Here is a 24,602-nt window from a genome sequence, read left to right as displayed (position 1 = left end):
CTGCCCGCAGCTCTGTGTGAATGAAGCGAGGCTGCAGTGCAGAAGCCACACTTGTTGGGGTGTTTGTGTTTTTTTTTTTGTTTGGTTGGTTTTTTTTTCCTCTGGAAATGGTGCATTCAAGCAGGAGAAGCGATACACTCATGGCTGAATTACGCACCAAAACGCCATTGATGAGCGCAAGTCTGCAGCCTTCAATTATGACCGAGTGGGAATTTAAAAAAAAAAAAAAAAAGAGAGAGAGAGAGAGAGAATGGCGCCAATGGAAATAGCAGCCTATGTGTTGAAGCCTCTGAAGTCTCAATCTGCATACCAATAGCTTTGTACCTGCACCAGATAAACAACCCCTGCTTCTTAACGACGCTGCTTCTCATTCCCATCACAGTCGCTCTCCTTATGTCCTTCTCGGCCACCTACCTGGAAGTCGGACCGCGGCTCATGGCTTTTGCGCTTAATTGTCTCCCAATCCGATCAACAGATGATACCGCGGGGGTTTGTCCTCCACGCTGCGGGGCTCTGCGGCTGAGCGGCGACGCTACAGTGACGGCCGAAACATCCCCGTAACTCCAGGTTCACGAGCTGCACTACATCTCCTACTCACGCGCACCATTTGTCGGCGTGTATATGGGTTACATATAGGCTGAAGGCTGTCCAAATGTCTCCCGACGGCGAGCGTCATCAAAGCAAGGCGGCGTCGTCTCTTCACCGCCCCCCCATCTCCTCTCCTCTCTGTGCTGCCAAGAAGATCCAGCAACCTGCAGATTCAGTCCAAGAATCACTGCAACGCACTGCTGGTTAGTTGTTTCATCAGAGGGCTTCAGGCATTTGCAGTCGCACAGTAAACAACTACAAAAAATAAAAATAAAAGGCATGCAGGATGTAGCATTTCTATGGAAAATTACTGACACCAGAAAGGTCAATAAGTTATCAACATTGGCTCTTTTTGAATGAGCATTTGTGCAAAGACTTCCAAAAAGGAAAAAAAGAAATGTAACAGCTGTCACTGACAGTTTCCACAGAGCATATGGAAACATTTGATCTTTCTTGCTCACCAGAGCTTATCTAGTAATGCCTGATAAACTTAAAATAAACGATGATTCATGCTTGGAGGTGGGATCCTTGAAAGGGTCATTTGAGACACATGGGTCAATATACAAAAAAAAAAAAAAAAAAACAAGAGGTGGAAACCCGTGAACTTTTCTTTTCCAAGCTTACAAATTTCACGTAATGGTGTTATTCTACATGTTGGGTATAATGACGCAGAAGTCTTTTTCTTATTGCAATAACTTAAAAGATGTGCTGCACTCTTTTAATTTCTCCAATTGTTCAAAAATAAACTGCACATCAGTCCCTTTATCGCTTTGTTCATAGTAGAAATTATTATTTTATATATTTATATACATTTTGTCATTTCAGTTTATCTTTATAATTATATGGAATAAACCAAACAAAGTCCAAAAAAAAAAATATCTATGAGGAACCAACTCTGGAGCCATTCAGCTTTCCCTCCCCTGACTTCAAATGGCCTGTTAGATTTAATTAGATATTTTCAAAGCACTGAGCTGGTCTCTCAACGTTCATAGATGCTGTCCTGCTGTTTGGTTGGATTGTTCCAAGGTTGCAGATGCACTGATCACATTTTCAGTCATGGAGAAGCAGAGTATATGACACAGATGAATGGTTTTGGTATGCGTGTAATGTGCTTCACAAATGTGAGGATGTACATAGAGTTTGATCATATTAATAACATCTTGTGGCTTAATTGAGGTTGTTTCTGAGTATGGAACAGGTTGTGGGGATTGCAGATTTGGTGAAGATGCAGATTACATATTATGGTTGATTAAAACAACCATAAAGCAGGGGTGCTGTGGCGGCGCAGGGGTAACACACTACCCATGTATGGAGGCCTTAGTCCTCGATGCCGACGTCACAGGTTCATATCCCGGCCTGTTGACCTTTGACTCAAGTCTTCTCATTACCCACTTTCCTGTCTACCAGTCCATAGCAGGTGTTCAGAAAATCAGCATATATGGATTTAAAAAATAAATTGGCAAGAGGAAAACCCAAAAAAATAAGAACGAAATTAATTTAAATGGACCAGAGAATAGTTAAAATGGCAAAGACTTGGTAAGTGATCAGCTCCCCAGTGACAGGTCTATATTTACCAGTGATACTTCAATAAATGCCTTTGTGAAGCCAAGTTATCAGCAAGGTCTGATTTAAAAAAGAAAATGTACTGAAGAGGTTACAATTTGCCACCCAACTCATTAACTAGTTAAAATAAAAACTATAAAATATTTAATAGGCTGATGAGAGCAAGATTTTTTTTTGGAGTTTGTTGGGGTTGAGTGTGACATCACCCCAAACGTTGAATTTAATCGACAAAGCACAAACAATGAAAATGTCCCTAATATTTTTTCCCCTTTTCCCATCAAGACGCCTTCGAACCTAAACACACATGTGACATGGAGGCACTTGGGTTTAAGACCAACAAGATTAACGTCCAGATTACTGGACATTATTCGGAAAACTAGTTCCAGTGAGATCAACCCACTAGAAACCCTCCCCCCAAAAAACAGGAAGTGTAGAACAATTGTGGATTCGACCTATGGGTGGACAGCTAGTTCTGTTGGCAATAGCTGGTCAGGCTGATGCTAAACAAACGTGAAGCAGCTTTCATAAGTACTTCCAATAATGGGATTAGCTGTACCCATAAGATTATATAAGTCCTTACATTGCAACAGTAATTCAAAATATGACTGCATTATGAATATTTAGTTAAAAATATAAACTTTTAAAGATGTTATTGGAGGAGATGAAAGAAGCAGTTAACCAGACCCTGGACAAGTGGTCAAGGTTTCACAGCCACATCAGATTTAGGTGATGTGGCTGATCACCGCTTCCTACTTCTGTAGTTTAATGTCGCCTGGTAAAGAAAAAAAAACAAAAAAACACAACCCTCCCAGTCAAACGGTAAACATTCAGACACATTCAACACATTTCAAGACAAACTCTGCACAGCAACTTAATAAGTCATTTATTGTAATGTTTGTCACCTCATCTTTCCAGTTTCCGATGCAAAAAGAAGCAATCATTTCTTAAATAAAGAAAGCAAAACAAAAATATTTACAAAATTCAAATAAAACTAATAATCATTGAATTATCTAAAGCACCTCTCTGCATCTGGACAACTGTGGTTTCTGCTGGAAAAGGAGACACTGCAATTACATCAGAAATTCAAAGGTTCTGAAAAATAAAACAGGAAAAAAAGTTCATCATCATCATCATTATATATTTACAGAAAGGTCCTGAAATGAGTTTCCACTTAAAGTAGAAAAGGCTTTCGGATCACTTCTGTGTTTTTTATTTATTTATTTTTCTTATTTCCCCTCCGTCTTTGTATACATTTAATTTCATCAAGTCGTTTTTTTTTTTCTTCTTTTTTTTCTGCAGATTTCAAGTTTCTAACGGTGATTGGGTCAAAAGGTGTCAGGTTAAAGTACAGAAGAGGTAAAGATGAAGAGTCAGTCAGTGTGGTTCACTACCGGGGATGGGAAAGGATGGCTTAGAGGAAGCATTAAGACCAACCCCCTGTAGTCAAAGTCGACATCGGTTCTCTGAAAGCTCATGATAGGAAACAGGAAGAGAGAAAATAGACAACCTTTGCATTAAAAACTCCCCATCTGCCTAATTCAGTTTCAAGTCCTCAATGTCAAACATTTTGTCCACTGAATTCTTAATTGAAGCACACTTCAGTCATGCTGCACACTCCGGTAAAGGACAGAGAGAGGACCTGTGAGTTAGGTCCGTCCATGAGTCAGGGAACCCACCGCACCACACACCCTGCGGTTGCTTCCTGCAGGTCAGAGGATATTTAGGCATAATCGTCTAGGAGAATGAAAAAGCAGCCAGTTGGTTTGTGTTATTGTGACAAAAAAAGAGAAAAAAAAACAGTTTTGTAGTGATGTGTGGATTCTCACACGTCATTAACAAGCAGTCCTGCTGAGTGTGTTTTCAAGTTTATTTTATGAGGACACTTGCTGTGTAAAGCAGGAGAGGAGGGAAGGGAGAAATGATTGTTTTCTGAGTTCATCTCTCAAACAAAAAAAAGAAAAATAAAGATTTATCCTCATTGAGGATTGATTCGAGTCTGCCACTCTGGGCTAAATATATTGTCTACTACTCGCCGCAGTTTCCTGCTGAACCCTCCCTGCCGCCCCACGTCTTGATGAAAGCAGGATTTCGATTCCTCAGTCCTTGTCGGACTCCTCTTCGGCGTTGCGGAGGAAGGTGAAGAAGCCGGTGACGGATTTCAAGGCTACGCCTTTGCCCGTTTGCTCTGCCGGATCTTTGCAGGACTCCCACTTGTAGAAGACCTCCTCGTCGATCACATCCTCGTCGTAAAGACTGTTGAAGAACATCAGCAGGAGGCCTGAAGAAACGGAGCGCAGAGGTCAGCGTCAACACTCGCATGGCAAAACAGTTAGCACTTTCTCACCAGACTGCTGCAGGTGGATTGAAAAGCAAACATTACAAGTAACAGCCACTTTTTTTTTTGACTTTCATTGTTAGAGACAAAAATGGAGAAAATATGCTCGTCTTTCTGCGGAATGTCGAGTTAAAACGGTCAAAATAACCTAAATGACCATTTTTAATCGTCTGTACTCTTAAAGATGCTTCACTGCAAATTCAAAGAAATGAAATAAAAACGTACTTGCAGGCTGCTCCATGTGCACCATGAGAGCCTGGAGGGCATAAAGGGCCTGAAGGGCTTTCTCCTCGTCACAGAGGTATCTCTGCAGCAGACTGGCTCTCTCTTTGATCTGCTCCTCATCCACCTTGTACGGGTTGTCGCCTAAATTGTGATGTTTGAAAAAAATACAAAAAAACAACACAAACATGTATCTTCTCACAACTGCTGGCTCTCTAGAGTGTCTTCGCTAAGAAGGCCAATATTGGACTGACAGAAATGTGCTCAAATGCCACCTTTGGGTATATGTGCGAATCAGTCAATCACAAGGCAGCGACTCAGTGCATTTAGACGTCTAGATGTGATGAAAACTAGTTTTGCATCAGATCCACTTACATATGATGGCAGACTGGCACACCGATGTCATCAATGATCGTAGAAACTGGCTGGAAGCACACTGCTGTTCATCGAGATTGGCCTAAAGAAGAATCAAAATATATTGTTAAAAAACATAATCACAACTAGTACAGAGATGAAGCAGTGGTCGCCATTTTTACATGATGAACAACATTGTTTGCCTTTATCTTCCTTTACTATTATTCTAGCACCTATTAATGAAAAATTAAAAAGATATAACTTTTTTTTTTTCCTCCAGAGTTCCTGAACTATCGCTATATTCTAAACCACACACCTCAATCCAGTCTCTGATTCGCTGGTTGTTGGCTTTCTCTTGAAGGAGTCGGTCCAGCTCTTTGCTGATTTCATCTCCACTGAGAATCTGCTTCCTTCCAGCTTCCTCCGACTCTGTCTCTTCTCCTGTGGTAAACTCTACTTTCTGAAATACACAACATGTGTAAACAAGCCTGAAAAATGATGTTCAGCAACTTGGTGCTGGTTGTTTTCATCTTAGTTTGTTTACATTTTCTCCAAATGCAAATAGATCAACAGCTAAGTTGGTAATTGAACAAACAGAAGATATTAGCACCATCGAAGATGTAGCAGACACTTGGCTACACAGAAACTACACATATTGGAGAATCAGACAAGATATGGCTTGTCATATCATAATAAGATGTCTAAAATCTCATGCATACCTGATCTGTGACAAACTTGTTGACATCTTCATCCTTGGACAAGAACTCATTCCAATTTAGTCCGGCTTCTCTCCACAAAGACCCAACCTTTTCATGAGTCTGGCAAGAAAACCAAATTGAAAAATGTTTTAGTCGAGTTTGGAAATATTTCAAAATACAAAGCCAGACTGCTTAACTGCAAGTCTCCCCTTTTAAGACTTGTGTACGTACCATTCCTTTGCAGAGCAACTTGATAATCTGTGCCAGCAGCAAGCCAGCCTTCTCCAGAGGCACAAGAGGCTTCGAGATCTCCCTATAGACAGTTGCAATGTATCAATATTTCAGCTTTCATAAGCTTATAGACTGCAACAACATTTAATTACTCTGTGGGTTTGCTAATAATGCAACAGAAGGAAACTCAAGTGGGGGAAAAAAAAACAAAACTTAAGTTTAATATGTTATGTTTTGATTTTAGATGTGTGATGAGGCCTCGGGCTGGAAAGATGTGACCTAGATTTCCATCTGATTAATCCTCCTTTATTCCAGGTGGAAAATTATTCTTAAAATCTAATTGTCTTTTGGTTATAATTAGAAATCTACAATTTATGTTAAAATATGCTAAGCAACAACCAGACAATAGCTAGTATTTATAAATATAGTTCTACTGCACTTACATCTCAAGCCCATTAAAGCCTTTGGAAAGAAAGACTTCAATACATTCTGTATTTATGATAGCTTGGACATTTAATGTTTTAATTTTGATTAATTACAGAAAAATGTAGGTGCAGATGATGCATATGACATCCCATGGCAAGTGAATGCTACCATTATTCGTACCTAAAGAGCTGTCCCATAGGGATGCCCCGGTCATGGAGCATGGGAGTAATGAGTTCTGCCAGGTAGAGCCAGATGTGAGGTATATCTATGGCCATGTCCTCTGCCACTTCCAGGATCTCTAGTAGCCTAAAGGAGAAGAGAAACTCTTTACTTCCGGATCCCTAATTCTACTTCAATTCTAAAAGTTCCTGTTGAGACACAGGACCTCAGTGACCTCTTCTTACCCTTGATAGTACTGCTGTACGGGCAAAGTCCCTGCCTCTACAAGTCGGTGTAACAACAAACCCATGCGCTCCCTAGCAAGGGTGCTGCGTTCAAGTGTCGACTCGAGGCCACAGCTCACGAACACGTAGAGCAGAGAGGCACTATTTAACTCTGCAACACACTGCAGCGCCTCCTACAGGGCAAGAAGAAGGTGAAAATCAGAGATGGAAGTACTACTAACAAGAAGTGCGCCTGGCGGAACATTTTAGTACCTTTATGTCGTTGATGTGGAGGTATTCTTCAATAATGGCATTGGTCTTTTTCCTCACCTCCTCTTCTGTCATGGCAGGTTTGGGAAGAGAAGCAGGAACACTTTCCCGCTTAACTAGACAAAAAACAAGAGGTGAGAATAAGCCGACGTTCACTTTGTTTTGTCAAACGGACTACTAATGTTAATTTTAAATCTTGTTCTAGTTCCTTAACCCAGATACCTGGAAGGTCATTGCTCGGACCAGTGTCCCGACCACTTTGGCTCCTGCTTCCTCTGTCATGGCTTCCCCTGTCCCGACTGCCTTGGTCCCTGCTTCCTCGGTCCCGACCACCTTGATCTCGGCTTCCTCTGTCATGGCTTCCTCTGTCCCGACTGCCTCGGTCTCTGCTTCCTCTGTCCCGATTGTCAGTCATGCTGGCAACGCGGCGCACAGATTCTGCTGTGGCCCGGCTGTCTCCACCCCTTCCACCACGCTCCTGTGATTCCCTGCTGAAACTTCTCTTGGAGAACTGGTTCCCGTCCTGTCGCTCGCTGCGAGCAAATCTGTCGTAGCGATCCCTGTCATGGTCATTCCGGTCTCTGTCACCACCACGTTCCCGGCTGCCGCTCGACCTAGAAGGAATGGATTAATATACTTTAAACATTTCCAACATGTTAAAAGGATTAAATAATACTACTGTACATTTATCCTGAGGGCTAATTGCTTGAAGCAGAAAACTAGCTGAGAAGAAAACCGCAGCGAGGCAATGAGGGAAATTTATGGAGGAATGTGCTGCTTCTAATTACCTCTGAGGAACTCTGCGATCGGTGTCTGTTGATGAGGACATCGCCCCGGATTGCTGCAGTGCTGAGAATCGGTTCAGAGTGCTGGTGGCTGGACGTCCAGAGTCTGTAAGAAAAGGAAAAACATACATCAAAAGGCCAAAATCTGAAGATAAAAAAGAATGACCTCAAATCCAAGGTTCTTATAGCATGGTTCATATATTTTTCCCCACAGTAAAACTTAAGCTCTTTTTAAGCATTTTCAAGGTTAGTTTTTCAACTTTTCCAGCACAACCATTTGGACATAAAAACAATACAAATTAACTAAAGACCATTTAAATTCACCATTATATGATATAATTTATTATCATTATTAATAATGTCTTGTGTTAGTACCTTACATTGCAGGGACAAAGTAAACTAAAATAAACCAACATTTTATGTTTTGAATTTTCTCTCACACCCTATGGACTTGATTGGTCTGAGAATAAAATACAAATTTGACAAAAGTCCCCCAATTTCAGTAACATAATATAAGACCACCTTTATTTCAATTACACAAATCGAATCATTTGACTTTAATCAAAAGTCAAGTGATTATTTTAATTTTGCTAAACCATTTAATTTGAGCAGTACCTATACACAGATTTGTGTGTGTATAAATATATATATATATATATATATATATATATATATATGGAAGGAATGTTTTTTTTAATTCATTTATTTTTACATTGAACAAATCTGTGTAAAGGTATATCACATTCCTTCTCAAATTAAATGCTTAAGCAAAATTTAAATAATCATTTGACTTTCTGTACCGAGTCTATTCACCTAAATGATTATTGCAACTTTATTAGAAACTGTGTAGATAGAACATCATAGGCTTTATACAGGAATCAAGCACTTTCCGAACCTTGAAAACACCTTATTGAAATTCAACTCTTCTCCAGGATTTCAAGCCCCCTTATCAACCCTGTTACAGAGACAAGCGGCTTACCTTGATCTCCACTTGCTGGTTTAGCTCCACTTCCTCCACTGCTGCCTTTTCCCCAGCTTCCCCACATGCCTTTCCCATCCGGAGCCAGCCGCTGATTGTTGAAGTCCAGGGCCCCAGGCTGCAGGAACACAACCAAACCACAGTCATGAAAAGAAGCTTCTCAACACTTATTTATACAAAATTGCAACATTCCAATGTGTAACGCAGCAGAGAGTGACGCTCGGGGCTCTAGAGGTTTTACCTTTGTGATCTTGCTAAGGCGGGTGATGTCGATGGGTCGATTCTTGGAGATGGGCACTGTGTTCCAGCCCTCGTCTTGAGACTGGGCCGCCCGGCCCCTCGCTGGCGTGTGCGGACCCCGGCTGTCCTTCTTTGACAGCAGCTGCTGCTGGACTTTGATCTGTTCTCGGTGCTCCTCCAGCTCTGCCTCTTTGTGGATTTGGTCAATTGTTTTGGGACCCTGGTCTCCTCTACGAGGAACCCAGTTATTCTAAGAATCACAAAAGGAAAATAAATAAATAATCAGCACTAACACTTACTTATGAGCCGCTTTGCTGCAACTTCAATTATCATTTACCTTTCGTAGGTCCAAAACATCTTGCAGCATGAAGCGGATTCTGGACGAGGTTTTCCTCTCTTTGATGATCTTGTCCATCTGGTTGAAATACTGATCCATACGAGGCTGAGAAAGACAACATTTATGGCTTTTATGTATCTTTGTTATGATACAGGAAGTAAAATAATATTTTCACATACAGTGCTTTAAAGTATTCATACCCTTTGAGGGTATGAATACTCAAGGGGTATTCATACCCTCAGCATTCATCATCACAATCATAATGCTAACTAATTTAGTAATCAATTTATCCTTACCTAGAGCACACAGACTCAAAAAAGGTCAATTGCTCAAAGAACAAGAAACTCAGAGCACACATTTTGCATTTAAGATAAACGGGGGGAAAAAAAATAAAAGTGCTCTATCCAGAACTCCTCAAATGGTCTGGTTTTCTTCTTCATCTGGTTCAAATGTTGTAAAAAAACATCTCCTTTTAGCTACCTTTTGCTATTCAATTATAATTAATTGGATAGCAACGTAATCATATGCATTTCTAATATAGTATAACAAAGGCTTAAATGAAAAATCAGCAGAATGTGCCTATTTTTCTTTATCTGATTAATCATTGGAATAATTGATGGATTAATCGATAACTAAAATTGTTGTCCTTTTATAACCACAAACTTCAATGTACTTTATCAGGCTTTTATGTGATGGAACGACTAAGTAGCGCACTTCAACTCGGACTTCTGTTCAACAATTACTTCATTACCACTTTTCCATAAAAGGCCAAGTTTGGTAAGGGCACAACTAATAGTTTTCCTGCTGATACATTATCCCATCCAAGTTATTCTGAAGGCCATTAGTTTGTATTTAGTGCTCTGAGGTTAAAGGGGGGTGACTACAAATGCACATCAATATCAAGGGGTAAAGATACTTTTGAAAGTCTTCTCAGTTCCTCAACCCATCATAAATAATCAGTGGCCCAGACACGTGGCACAAAGAAACAGTCATCACAGAAGACTATTTGAGGTCACCCACTTCCTTCGGTACATGTTGATAACCAACTAACCTTGGCCTTCTCAAAGTCCAGGTCTTTGCCGATGGTGGACAGCAGTCTGCAGAGACACTCCAGAGATTCTTCATCGTGGTTCTTCAGTAGTTTGACCACACAGTCATGCATGATGGCCTCTGTCAGCATTTTCAGCTTGAAGAGTTCACCGATGAATTTTATGTTACCCAGCGAGCGCCTTCGAGCTTTGTCTCGGGCCTCTTCCAGTTCCACCCTTAAACGCTCACGCTCCTCGTCCTGCAGAGAAATAAGCAGGAGGTTCGTTTGTGCTTTCATAGCCACAAGATCAATTTTGTGCAAACAAATTAAGAAAAAAAAACAAAAAAAAAAAACATACATTCTTGGAGGCTTCCATCTCTTTCTGCTTTTTCTCAAAAATCTCATCATCGTCCTGGTCCTTTTCAAACTCTTTCTGGCAGCGGTTGAGTAGAAGTTTGCGGAAGTTCACAAAGTTTCCAGGTTTATCCGGGGCGGGCACTTTCAGCTGGGGAGGGACAACAACGACCAACAAACCAGAGGTTGACTAAATTTTAAATCAGCAGGTAATTTGGGGATAAACACAGACAGAAAATATATAATTTCTGCTCTTTCAGTTCCTCAATACCATCATGTGAATTCAGTGGCCCAGACACGTGGCACAAAACTTGAGTCATCATTAGAGCAGTGACAGTGTGTACGGCACACTACTCACCCCTATAAGGCAGCGGCACATGTTGGCGTAGGCTACAGAGAAGTTGGGCTCTGAGATGGCCTTCTCGAAGATGAGGTCAATGGTTCCCTTCAGCCTTTCTTCTGTGTCTATTTTCAGCTCCATCACCTGCTTCATCAGCTCCTGGAACTTCTGCGGGGTGAGCTTGTTCAGGATGCTGCGCAGACGCTTGAACACCTCATGAGTCTTCCCCTGTTCAGCGTCAGCCTCTTCGGGGTTGCTGTCTTCGGGCTTTATGGTCGAGGGCTTCCAGGCGTTCGCAGCTTTGTTGAGCTGTACGTTGTCCGTAAGAGACCTGCTGTTGAAGATGATGATCTTCTTGGGCTCTTTTCGCAAGCTCTGCTGGGAGCGATGTGACCCAGAGGGCTGAAAGTACAAAACAGATATTTATAAAGTAAGTTAGTTTTTTGAAATACGACGTGAAGTTGTAATAAATCTGAACAGAGAAAGCTCTGATTTTAAATAACCTGGGGTCGTCCTGCAGATTTGCCTCCAAGACCCCCCAAAAATGTAGGAGTGAAATCTGAACCCGCACTCATCAGCCGACTTGGATCAACAGGCCGCAGCGGAGTCTTGTTTACCTGGTAAAGTAAAGTAGGCTGTAACATACTGGTTGTAAACCTGCAAAGATGAGTCACCTCTCACTATTCTGACATGAAGAGAGGAGAAGCAGAGGGATCAACACATTCTATGCACTGTAGTTCTAGGTTCACAGGATTTAATAATTACCATGGTTGTAGTGTAGTTGCTTCACAATAAAATTACACTTGCTAAAATTTCTTCTGACTTTATTGTCTGCCGATTAGGGTTGAATGAATAATCAAATTAATTGTGATTACTACAAGAATGCTGTGATTGCATTTTAGGCAATAAAAATTTATTTTCTTATTTAAAAAAGAATTAATTATTCATATATTTAATTTATTTCTAACATTGCATTAAAAAAAGCCTTAAATTAAAAATCTACAGAATGTGCCAAATTTTTATCTGATTAATCATCAGGATAATCAATAGACTAACTGATGACTAAAATAATTCCTAGTTGCAGCCCTATAACTGATTGTTTATCAAACTCAACAGAGCAGTCAAAACAACAACACAATGATCTAGGCCTCCGTTTATAGAGGCCTAGAAACCTTTGCAGTAAAAGCCTTTTCCTGGAATAAAGCCATGACGTGTCTCCAGAGAAGCTGCCACATACCTCGTCTAGGACCACGTCACTGATGACAGGCAGACCCTCTGGTTTGTGCATACTGGCGCTGCTAAACTGGAAGCCCAGAAGAAACTCTCTGTCATACCGCTTCTTTGCTTCTGGGTTTATTGGCTCCCCCAGGTCTGAGTAGCACATATTCAAGATGCGTCAGTAAACTTGATTCACATGCATGCTTAAAGTTTTAAACTGGATACAACGGTAAGTAATATGAGGAAGAAAAGTGCTGCTTGAAAGAAGGGAAAGAAAATCACTACCAATTTTAATTTCTTCTAGACTTGAGTGGTTTATGTTTTACTGCAACTAAAAATTACTGAACTTGTAATTTCAGTAATTTATAATTATACTTAATAGATGTCTATTTTCAGTTATATCCATAACATGTCTGTTGGAAATGACAGAACCCCCCCCCAGAAATGCCTATTTTTGAAACACTCTGAATGTGCTGTAAGCCTGCTGTTAGCTTTGTAAATTTAGCTAGCAACAGAGTTTTCAATATTTTACAGTGTCATAACTTGTTTCTGACTAATTTCTTTGTCAAAGGCTTTTGTGCAGTGTCATACCACAAACATGAGTAGTACATATGCACTCTGACGTAAACATTACGAGCAACTCATCTAGGTTATTTAACTTAAAATGTTCACACTGTACTACAATAAACCCAAGCGACTGAGCACTGAAAAATGCTGCAAACACAAAAAATTGAAGCAAAAACCTACAAAAAACAAAACAAATGCAAATGAAAATGCTGCAGCAGGAAGGAAGTAGATATAGAAGCCGTCTGGTCCAATATGATTTGCTTGTCAGCTCCCTCTAGTGGTCTGGAGCACTTTTGTTTTGTGGAGTGTTTGTAACATTTCACAATTGCAATTGCTTTTGCTTTTTTAAGCATTTTTCCTTTGCTCCCATTTCCTGTGATGCCAATATTTATGGCTTACAGCGACTTTTTGTTGATTTTGTTTGTTTTATGTGTTTTGGATTTTGCATTATTCATGTGTTTGGAGCTTGCTTCACTGTTTGCTGCGTTTGTACAACAGTGAGCAACTGTAGTTTTACCCATTTAAAGAGCTATTTCACCATAGATCTTTTAACAATTTCTTTTTATAAAACGTTTGAATCTTTTCGGAAACATAATATAAGTCCCCATGATTATTTTAACATTATATGAATTACTGAACCAAGTAACTTTGACAAAATGTTTCCTTTAGTGATCATAACCAACCTTCTTTGTACTGGTATTTCTGCTCAGTTGGATCAAGTGTGGATTCGAGTTTGTCCGGCTCAGCATTCTGCTTGTCCTCTTTTTCCTCTGAGGTCTCATCTACTGTTTCAGCGGGAGGCTTAGCTGGCGCTGGAGGGCTGACCTGGACTGCTGAGGGTTCAGGAACAGGCGTGGCATCTGGCTCCTGCTAAAACATATTGATGTTTAAGTTATCTTACAATAGTGATTGCCACAAAGACTGACTTGTTCTTAAAGTTGTGTTACTGTCAGTAACATAGCTGCTGAAGAGAGTCTCACCTCTTTGAAGGCATCCAGAAGGCCCCCAATGGCTTTTTTGTTGAGCTCTTTCATGCTCTTCTTCTTCTTTGGCACAGACGTAGCAGCTACAGACAGAGGACAAGTTATAGAACAAAACAGAAGAAAAGAAGAACATAACAGAATAACCCGTTTGATTTATTCTGTATGTAATAAGCTTTTTCTCGCAATTTCCTCGACATTTATTGGACGTCAGCATGTATAATGGAGAGCAGTAAAAATTAGTATTTTATTATAACTCATGTCTTCATTGCCAACAGCTTGCCAATAATTCTTTTACTACCAACAAGATGAAACAAGTGAGAATCACGTCAATCTCACCTTGCATAGTAGTTTCCTCTGGGCAGCTGGCAGAGGCAAGAGGAGCATCTTCAGTTTTCTTCTGCGGCCGCTCTTCCTCCCTCGTCTCCTCCTCTTCGTCTTCTTCTTCTTCTTTCTGTGCTGGTGTCGCTGATTCCTGAGATTGAGAAGGGTCGGGTTTGTCCTGGGGCGTAGTGTCAGACACCGGGACATCTTCAGAGAGTTCTTCAGTCTCCTGAGGAAGGCCGTTGGAAAGAGGAGACTCTGCTGGATGAACCTCTACCGGTTCTGGTTCTGAGCTCTGGTCCGCATCCTCTGCCTGTGAAGCAGCAGGTTCTGGTACAGCGAGGGGCTGAGAGACGTTGCTTGATGGTTTTGCAGAAGCATCCTCTTTCACAGTCTCCACAGGGGTAACTGCAACTTCAACGGGGGGTTCTGACTTGGCGCTAGCTGTCGGTTCCTCTTTTTCCAGTTGAACTCCTTCTGGCTTCACCTCTTTCTCCACAGACGGAGCAGCCTGTGGCTCCTCTGTTTTCAACGGCGTCTCTTGTGCTACCGGTGATGCAGAAGGTCTGACCGGAGCATCCACTGTGTCACCGGCTTTTGAGCTGACCATAGTTACTGCTTCAGCAACACTACTGATACCTGCTGCTGCTGATGGGAGGGAAGGCGGAGACTGCCGCTCCTTTAGGGACGGGGAAAGTCTCTCAGCTGAGGCTGTAGTGGCCACAGATTGAGTTGCTAATTCAACAGGCGGAGTAAATGGTCTGTTTATTTCCTGTTTGGCCTCCACCACAAGATCCGTGTTTGCCGGAGCAGCAGGTGGAGGACTTTCAGGGGAGGCAGAAGGCTCCACAGGCTCATCTGTCGAGTGTAAAAATAGAAAATTTAAAAAATAAAGCGTGCCGACAGGCTGACAGATTAGCATTTGTTTGCTAATCAAACTCAAATGTTTCCTCACCTCTTCTTGCCACTACAGCAACAGTCTGTACGACTTCACCATTGGTCTGGGCAACACTTACTTCTGCTACAGATGCCTACGATCAGAGACAAACAGGTTTTTAAAGCAATGTGCAAAATAATGCAGTTAATTTACAGTGACAATTTTTATTCTTTTATTAATCTATGAATAAAAAAAATCTTTCAACTTGTGTGAATGTAAACTCTTCACACCTGCTAATGTAGTTTAAACCATTTTCTATTCCACACTTTCAGTATCATAATGCTCAAGAGCTTAATCAAAAAATAATCCCAAAACTCATTATCTGATCAAAAAGGAGCATCGTTAAGAGACACTCTTTGCATTAAGCAACATAGTTTCTCAATATGTCACAATGCAGAATGGAGACAAACTAATTAATGATGAGAATTGACCATTTATAAATTTAACTGGGTCTGATTGGTTCTTTAGGAACTGCCATGACCCACTTATCTTTAAAGCTGTAGTTTTACAAACCAGTCATAGCTACAGCAAACAAGATTTATGACTGCTGAGCTGGAAACTGGAAAAATTTGAAAATGTGACAATTTAAAAGATGAGCTAAGCGCATATTTTATGTATTTTACCAACAACTTTCCTTCTTCTAATTAGGGTGCAGGTCCCAGATAAACACTAATGGAAGTTAAACATGGTACACCAAAATAAAACTGGAAATTATTATGAAAGTGAATATGAAATGTAAAAATAACTTAAGAAAATATATGTGGTAAAAGAGAGACAGCACATGTGACCAACGTCTGTTGGTCTCTTATGAAGGAGATATGCTATAATTGATTTAAGTGAGTGTCATTAATAGTGATGTTATCACTGCCTAATAACTAAATTCTCTTTATAATGCACCTGTAATACAGAGTTGACTTTCTAAGCGAATAACTGACCAGTGGGGGGGTTGCTGTTGTGGTAGATCTTCCACCTGACATGATCTCCTTTGTAATGTCACGCCCACCTTGGTTGGGGTCTCGTATTGTTATCTGGCAGGAAGAAAATCAGCAATGTTACTTCCTAATATATGCTGGCAGTGTGTAATGATCCAGTCTCTTTAGCACAATTGTTGCCACACAACACAACACCACTGTCATTTTCAGGTAAAGAGAGAAAGTTCCACGCAGACAGTACAATACAATTTCTCTCCATTCACTTTTTTCACAGAATGTGTTGGCCTTTTGTTGGGAGACGCTACCTGTTTGCGTTCCCTCTTTGGCGGGGCTTGCGGCTGTGTGGGTGCTTGCTGGGGAGGTGGAGCTTGTTGTTGTGGGTTAATCATCACCGGCGCTGGCTGGACTGACGCAGAGTACTGCGGCTGAGCAGGATAGTACGCTCCTGCTGCTTGGAGAAACAGATACACAGTTGGTTGGCAAGGAGATTTCAAAGTGGAGCTTCTCAGTAGTTTTGCGCACAGAACTCATTTAATAAATTTTGTACGACTAAGAAATAATACACATGCATTACACCTCAATGGTCCTTCTTAACACCTGGTATTTCTAAAACAGTAGCGAGTCTAAAAGAAAACATGTAGGACGTAATTAGAGACAGGAAGTGCCACAGATTATTGCCACTGAAGCTCGCTGACCACAAGCGCGCGCACACTACTCACCGGGGTAACGCTGGGAGGTGAGAGGAGCACCGTGGAGAGAGAGACGGCCGTTCTCTCGCCCGCCCCCTCTCCCCCCACCACCCCGCCTCTCCCTCGCAGCAAGAGAGGGCTCTGAACCAACGCAGCAAGGAAAAGGGAAAGGGAAGTGAGGGGGCAGGAGGAGGAGAAGAGAGGGCAGGAAGAGACAGATGCAGTATGAGTTAATGAGAGGATCCAGAGGAAGCAGGGTGTTAAGAAGGTCCCAGGAAATGACCAACAGTTTGATCCTTCCCGCTCATAGGAAATTTCCTACTTACTTTTGGAAATGATTGACAACGTGGCAGTAGAATTTTGACACAGCGGGAAATAAAATCTATTATTTGAATAAGTAGAAAGAATACTTTAAGAACAGTTTCTGATATATTTGGATGATGGTTTGAAAATTTTGCACCTAAGAAAAGTTTAGTTAATTGTCCAACCAAATCTGAGTATTATTCAGATTTGGTCCCTTACAACATTAGATGCCAATTAACCATCTAAGTATATGCAGACTCATCTGAAACATGAGCTTTAAAGTCATTTCATGGGACCTACAAGGAAGTGTCAGGTGACTGCAGATAGAGAAAACGGACCAAAGCAGAATCAAGCTAGACCACGTGCAACTGGCACTATAACACTTACAGCAGTATTGTAAAACAGAGAAGCACCAGGAATATACTGTACATATATAAAAAATAAAAATGTATTTAAAAAAAACAACCAAGCAAAACCATAACAAAAGCAGTGACAATTTCCAGACAAAGGGTAGAGATTAGAATATATATATTGCAGATAATTTGGGGGGGATTTAGTAACTGTGATTACATCTCCTTCAATGGTAAAACTGAAGGCTGTGCTTGGTTGTTGTTGTTGGTGTCAGGGTCAAATCCATACCGTAAGCAGAGTATTCTGCAGGACTAGTCCCAGGATAGAAACCTGTGCCACTGGTCACAGGATACTGTTGGGTAGGAGGCATGTATGGAGTACGGTACTGCAGAAACAACATTAAGAACAGGTAAAAAGCCGTATCCTCAGAAACAAACTGAACACTGTATAATAACAACAAATGAAATGTTATAAATCTTTTTCAGACACTCAAAGACACTTTGTGTGTTAATAAATGACAATGTTCTCTTTTAAGAGTTTATTTGATTAAAGAGTTATATAATCAAACTATTAAATCTCATGTGAAAAATCAGTGATTTGATACAGTTACTGAATATAACAAAAATAAAGAACATGCACTAAAAGCTTGCTATTATTAAATTTGACATGTTTGGTACTGAGTTATTGACACTACCAACTAATTAATGAATTTTGCTTTAAGGACTTACTCTTCATTCAAAAACTTAGAGAGCCTGATATGTTGAATTTAAATTAAAAAATGGGAAATTATCAATTTGAGTATTTGGCCACTAGGTTTTATAGAGCTCATGTCTGTGGTTTTGTGGTTAACAGGAATTAAAAAAACAAAAAAATAGTGAAAGAGTGTACATCTTAAGAGCCTCGATCTCTTTGATAACAGCGTACTTGTGTGTTAACCAAAGAGAACCCACCAGAAGGTCCCATGGAGGAAATTATATTTAAATATGATTCTCATAGCATAAAGATTTGACAATCAAAACCATGTTTGCAAAACTTTAATTCAACAAAATCGTGTTCAAAATTTAGATACCCTTTTAAAATTTTAACTCCTATGATATTGTCACATATTGATTCGCTACTCGAATCTATATTAGTTTATTTTACAGCATGTTTAATTGTTTTCTTTAGTTTTAGATGCTAGATTATAAATATCTTAAATTTTTAGCATTGTTAAGATTAGTTTTAATATTAATTGAAGGGTGTTTTGTTAAATCTGTAGATAGAATATCTCATTTTCATACACCAGAGTGGGAGTAGATGATTAAAGATGACTTTAAAAAGACAGTCAAAGCCGGTCAAAAAAACAAAACCCAGCTGATGGCTGATAATTAACTCGATTAACCAACCTGTCCAGGTGGGATAAAATAGCTCTGAGGAGAGCCACCGAAAGAAATCTGCTGCTGGGGGATCATCATCATCTGGGAGCTGGTAGGGTACACATGCGCAGGTGCAACAGGTCGAGGGCCACTGCTTGTCTGCACCCTAGGACCGCTGGCGGCCATAGTGGCTCGACTTGGATAGTAACTCTGGAGTAAAGATGGAAATTAGAAAACATTAGAAACAAAGCAAAAGAATTGAGAAAAATGTCAAAAATCTGCTCAGTGTGCATTTAATTTCCCCAACTATGCTATGCTTCGCCCATTTATTCACATATGGTGAGGATGTTTTAGTTGGTGCATTGGTCCTATTGCAGATATAGGGAAGCAACGCACTCACAGCATCTGCTAATTTCTGCATCAATCTGAGAGTTTCAATATGGAATCTGCACTGCTTATTCAGTCTTGTTTCCCTGAGAGGTTATCGAAGTTAGGAGAGGAGGGGGGAAAAGAAAAGCGGTTACCTGCAATGCTCTGTATCCACCCTTCAGCCGCACAACACATGAGCAGAGAGCAAGAGAGGGAGTGAGATTAAGGAGAAAATGAGGACTAGAGACAATGAGGAAAGTTGATATTGCAAAAACATTTAAAAAAGCGAAGGCTGTGACAGGAAGCAGTGTGTCCCAAAATCATGGTGACAATGAACATGCAGCTCTGTGGAAAGGTCCCATATCAAGGTGGATAAATAATTTTTAAGGTGTTTGCAGAAACTGGTGTGAAATTACAGCAAGTAATTAACAATGTTTCAAAATGTGTTTTTTTTACCCACCGTTAAATCAGCTTTTGTATCTTTGTGGTTTCATTTGCAACAGTGTTCTCAATGTCAATTCCAAACTTATCTGTTTTTGTTAAATACTTCCTTGACAGCAAAACAGCTACACTCGAGCTCCTAGTAGGTATTCTACACTGTAAATGTAGAACTGAAATTTCTTTTAAGCGTATCTCAGCATCATTACAATGTAACATATTTACCTTTCTAAGGTTGTTAAAAATCTTTACAGATGCTCAGAGCCAGGTTAATCCAACTGTGAAGTGCATTGTTACAGCTCATTACATCCGGTCTCCGGTTTGTTTATGATTGTGAATGATCCATCTGCCTGTGACTCCAACTTCAGATTATGAATGCGAGGCAAGCCGTTTAGGGGCTTCTACACCGACTGAGTCACCAGCTCCGTTGCACCCTAAAACCTATTTGTTTGTTCTGCATTTCTCACGCAGAGCAAACCACAGGCAGCGTGCAGCTCCACATTTACCTCTGAATCATGGAGTCTCATTATTTTCTTTAAATGTTTGCTCCACCCCCTGGAGTCTGTCTGCACCCACGACACATTCCCTTTTGGACGATAAAGTTAATCTTATCCTTATGCGAAGTTGTAATCGATATTACGCCGTTATGCCAAGTTAACTTTTAAAATGGACCAAAGTTCCTAACAGTCTGAGGTCTTTTTTCCTGGTTTTCTGCTCATCATCTCCCGACTTTCTCGATCACACGTAACCTACACAAAAGCATGCTGTGCAAAAACAAAACCCATCACCTGTTACACAGACTGTGTGAGGAGAAATATGTGGTTGAACAATGTGAAGCTAAGTAAAATAAACAAAAAATCGAGGTTGAAGATTTTTCCTCAGGCATTTCCCCCCCCCATTCTGATCATTCCAGTTATATTTGCAGCTCTAATTCTAACGAATAATCCAACAAGTATTAAACTTGGCTACCAGGGCAGCTTTAATATGTTGGAAAGACAAGCACCTCTGTGTCATGATAGAGAGAGCATGAACTGGGATAGCAAAGCAGTAATTTTACTTAATAAAAGACGAATGATTGACATTACCAGACAGTCAGCCAATAGGGCTGGATAAGACTTCCTGGATCAAAAGCTTCTGTCGCAGTGGAGTGAATAACCAAACACCTGACACTGTTTAATTGCATGCACTGAAAGTAGGTTATTATATACATATCAAAATGTTCACAGTATGACCCCCAAGTTTTTTATTTTAAGTGATTTGGATACATTTATCTGTAAAAATGAACAGAAAGTTAATAAAATCCTCCTGCAGAGGTACTTTTCCATTACGAATGAATGATAAATATTACATTAAAAAAAAGTCTAAAACAAATCCACTCAGATCATGCATAAGCTACAGAAACGCCAGCAGTCGCTTTGAGTGATGATCTATGCTCCATGAGCCATGAATATGGCTTATTTTAGTATTCCTGGCAGCTACTTTAAATATTAAACACTCACAGTGAGATGACATTATGACTAATCATCCAGGCAAAGATGCACTGATCTTGTGGTTTGCTTGCAGCATTTTAAAGAGAGATATACTAACTCCCCTTGAGAAGACACCAGGATGACAAGTCAATAAATTAAATTGCAAGGTAAAGAAGGAAATCACAATTACTAAGATTAGGTGAACTAGATTTGAGATAATGGACAAAAATATAAGCTATTATACCGTAAGGGATTTTTCCCTCAATCTATAAGCAGTTAAAGTGGAATCCAAAACTATTTTTTATCTTGCATATTTTGGTAATGTAACAAAAACTCACATAGATATCAAACTGATGAAGACAATACAAAATCCGTGGATTCATAAATCTTATTTTATTCTTTGCTAGTTCTAGCAAAGAAAACATCATAAAAACGTAATAAAAACTGCCTTAAAAAAAATCTCTCATTTTGGCATTTAGCAAATCGAAAAAAATGTTGGTAATCTAATTTACCTAAAAGTTAAGCTAGTTTTAGGAGAATTTAATGGACAGAGGAAGTTGACAAAAAAAAAAAAGAGTTTTATGGATGGTGAATAAAATAATTGATGAGTCTGCTTCTGCTTTTTAAACATTGTGTTACCCTACTGAAAAACTATCAACTGAGGTGTGAAGAAATGCATCTCAAGAATGAAATGTCAGCCTAAGAAAAAAAGAAACTGAAGAAGTTTTTGGTGTAATTTCTGAAAATGTAGTCGTGAGAACATGCATTACACTAAAGGCAAAGAAGGGATATAAGGACAAAGTGAGGAGAGTTAGTACCTGTTGGTGTAAAGTACGAGGACCTGTAGCAAACTGGGAGGACAGCAGAAAAGAGTAAAGAGGTCACAACAGACATTGAAGGCTTTTACACAAACACTAAGCCAAAGCAATGCAGCAAAAGAAGCCATGTCAGAAGTCCAGGTGAAAGAGCGGGAAAGACTTCTGGAAAAGAACATCAAATCCGAAAACCTAAACAACATGAAGAAATACCTGTCTCGGCTGCTGTGCGGAGTTCATTTGCGGAGGGGTGGCAAAAACAAGAGAAGGTGGTTGTCCGGGGCCGTATGCAGCCTGGAGAGAAAGAAAAAAAAAAACAGAATAACTTTATTGCAGAACTTCAATTTACTCAATCAATATATTCCACCCAGAAGGTAGGTCTCACCTGGTTTAATACAGGGGATGGGGAGGGATTTGGGACAGAGGTGGGTCCCGTTATAGGTTGTGGTGGTTTGTTCATTTCACGTTCTTTTATTCGTCTGCATTAGGGTGGCTGTGTGTTGCCAGCCTTTGAGAGAAAAAAAAAAAACCAAACAGACAAGTATTTCAACATCTAAATAATGTGTTTAAAAAGGTTTCAATTAAATCACAGTTATTACAAAAATAAACTGTCTATAACTGAATAATTCAAGGCATGGATGCAACATGTTGCCCAATTATATTTGCAGCAATGATGGGTAAGAACACCACTGTATGGACACATCTCTAGTGTGGCACCACCACTAAGCAAAGAGGGTGTGGTCTGTGGGTTTTGCCCAAGATAAAACCACCACTACCACCTCCCTACACTTGCATATTGCGTATCCAAAGCATTAAGCATAAACACCAGTTAAAGTCAAAGAAACATTAATAATGTTTAGGTTTTGTCCATCCAAATCTTTACAAAAGACAAGAAGGGGCAAACGGGCAAGCTACTAATTGCTGGTGCTACCGGTTTAAAAACATATTTAGCTGACAGAGTAGCCGTCAGCCAGAATATGTCTTTAGCTGATAGCTAAAGACATATTCTAATTCCCAGTAAGTTTAAGAAAATGGATACCTCAGGTCAAAGGGCATTTACTGTGTTAACAGTGTTGTGCTAGGTCCATGTGAGCAAATAAGCTGTACAAGTACCATAAGTTTATGTTAAGATCAAAGAATTTTCAATGTAACACAAAAGAAAAGCTTATTAACATTTTAAAGATTGTACATAACAACATGAAGGAAATGCAGTGGAAAAACTGATGTTTCGAACAGACATGACATTCTCACACAGGAACCACCGTTAGCTGCTAGCTAGTGCCATGCTTTAAGGCTTTAAGCCACAACGCTGCCATATGGTTGTGAAGCGTGCAGTGTTGGATAGCCGGCGTGCGAACCCTCATTAAAGATGACAAGTGTTCAACGAAAAGATTATTATGTCTTAGCAAAGATGTGGGTTAACATGAATTTTACCGACCCTCTAGCGTGGCAGGCGCTCGTAAATCGTAGCTACCAGCCTGCGTGCTAACGTTACGTGTCCCGCTACCACAGACATTTTCTGTAGTTACGCTACGTGGCTCAGTCCGCATTTAACCCCGGAGTACATGGTGTTCAATTTGGTACGTACTAATAATGGGCGACACGTTTTGTCGGAAAACGCGAGAACGAGGAAACAAAGTGTTCCCGAGTAAAGGGGCTGACACGTTCTGGTTACTGTGGAGCTATTGTTGGTGAACGTCAGCTAGCCGTTTAGCGCTGCCAGTGATATGAGCAAATTAAACAGGCCCAAAAAGGCTCCACGATCAAATCAACCCATCCAATCTGTCATTCAATCATGTCCTTAGCAGATAATAATTTCACTGGTAACTTCGTATAAAACAAAGCTTTGCAACAAAGGCGCTGTCTGCACACATGATATAACAGGGTTAACACCAAAACGAGGTAAGAAGTAACTGATGAAAATAACCGGTGAAGATTAGCCACCAACTGTCATTTCAGCGAACCTCAAGATAACTTCAGTCAAACGCCGCAAACAGCAGCTCAAAGTATAAGCACTCAATTAATAAATGTTAAACTGAACTGACTGCAAAAGTTTTTCTCTGGGAAAAAAAAGCAGAATTCATCTGCTTGCTATCCAAGCGTATGGACTGACAGCCGGCAGGGCCTGTTCAACCTGCATGCCTTTGACAAAACTAATACCTAGCTCGAGTGAACGTAAAGCTAGCATCAACAAGGCTAACCGGCCTAATTCTTACCAGGTACCAACAGTGTCAGGGTTGTAAACTGGGAACTTGGGGTATCAGCCTCTGGTCAGTCTTCTGTTGGTGAAAGTTTGTTTGCTTGTCCTTGCTGCAAACAGACGAGTGAAGCCCTTCTTGGCTATTGACTTTAGCGAACTAGTTGGCTAACCGGCAGATGGGGTGAGTGCTACTGATGTCACTTCGGTTTAAATCCCAGGATGTTCAAAAGTGACAGTGGTTTAAAAAATATATAATAATATCGCTCTTCGGGAGTGCTATTGATAATTGCGATAACTCCCAAATAAGCCTCTGGACTGGAGGTCCATGATCAAGGCGTCGATGGTGACGGATTGCCGGTTAGATTTGTACTCTCTCGTACGCAAGGCTTAGAGAGAGGCCATAGTGCGATGTTTCTGCTGTACGGAGCCGGTGCGTCTCCAAGTCGCATGGGTGAGTTCCGGGGAAATTACAATTTGATGCCGGTTCCTTGGTCATGTGACACTGGAGAATGAATCATTT

General features: G+C 40.4%; 1 protein-coding gene and 2 non-coding genes across 9 annotated transcripts; all 3 read right to left on the bottom strand.

Annotated features, from left to right (window-relative positions):
* Positions 1 to 3,017: 3,017 nt before the first annotated feature.
* eif4g1a (eukaryotic translation initiation factor 4 gamma, 1a) lies at positions 3,018 to 24,530 on the bottom strand. 7 transcript variants are annotated; one of them, XM_032565234.1, is made up of 33 exons: positions 24,099 to 24,530; positions 22,268 to 22,390; positions 22,096 to 22,176; positions 21,886 to 21,918; positions 19,316 to 19,336; positions 18,822 to 19,001; positions 17,725 to 17,821; positions 16,813 to 16,923; positions 16,399 to 16,541; positions 16,097 to 16,189; positions 15,180 to 15,255; positions 14,240 to 15,082; positions 13,901 to 13,986; positions 13,604 to 13,790; positions 12,373 to 12,506; positions 11,639 to 11,752; positions 11,154 to 11,537; positions 10,800 to 10,946; positions 10,463 to 10,699; positions 9,412 to 9,516; positions 9,076 to 9,324; positions 8,835 to 8,952; positions 7,859 to 7,961; positions 7,293 to 7,684; positions 7,074 to 7,186; positions 6,822 to 6,994; positions 6,598 to 6,723; positions 5,992 to 6,073; positions 5,782 to 5,880; positions 5,379 to 5,522; positions 5,084 to 5,165; positions 4,712 to 4,852; positions 3,018 to 4,429 (listed from the first exon to the last, which is right to left on the bottom strand). In XM_032565234.1, the coding sequence occupies exons 2-33, from the start codon at positions 22,340 to 22,342 to the stop codon at positions 4,248 to 4,250; spliced, it is 5,151 nt and encodes a 1,716-aa protein (XP_032421125.1). In that variant the 5' UTR covers positions 22,343 to 22,390; positions 24,099 to 24,530; the 3' UTR covers positions 3,018 to 4,247. The 7 variants fall into 7 exon arrangements, with proteins under 7 accessions (XP_032421125.1, XP_032421126.1, XP_032421127.1 ...); XM_032565235.1 differs by having other exon boundaries at positions 13,604 to 13,787; XM_032565236.1 differs by lacking the exon at positions 19,316 to 19,336.
* Positions 10,338 to 10,412, bottom strand: LOC116722366 (small nucleolar RNA SNORD66). The gene has a single exon (XR_004339753.1). It is a non-coding gene; the product is annotated as a small nucleolar RNA SNORD66 (small nucleolar RNA).
* LOC116722365 (small nucleolar RNA SNORD66) lies at positions 11,047 to 11,123 on the bottom strand. The gene has a single exon (XR_004339752.1). It is a non-coding gene; the product is annotated as a small nucleolar RNA SNORD66 (small nucleolar RNA).
* Positions 24,531 to 24,602: the final 72 nt, after the last annotated feature.

This window comes from Xiphophorus hellerii, chromosome 6 (assembly GCF_003331165.1).
Source record: "Xiphophorus hellerii strain 12219 chromosome 6, Xiphophorus_hellerii-4.1, whole genome shotgun sequence".
Taxonomy (NCBI): domain Eukaryota; kingdom Metazoa; phylum Chordata; class Actinopteri; order Cyprinodontiformes; family Poeciliidae; genus Xiphophorus; species Xiphophorus hellerii.
This window is presented reverse-complemented; position numbering and strand designations above follow the sequence as displayed.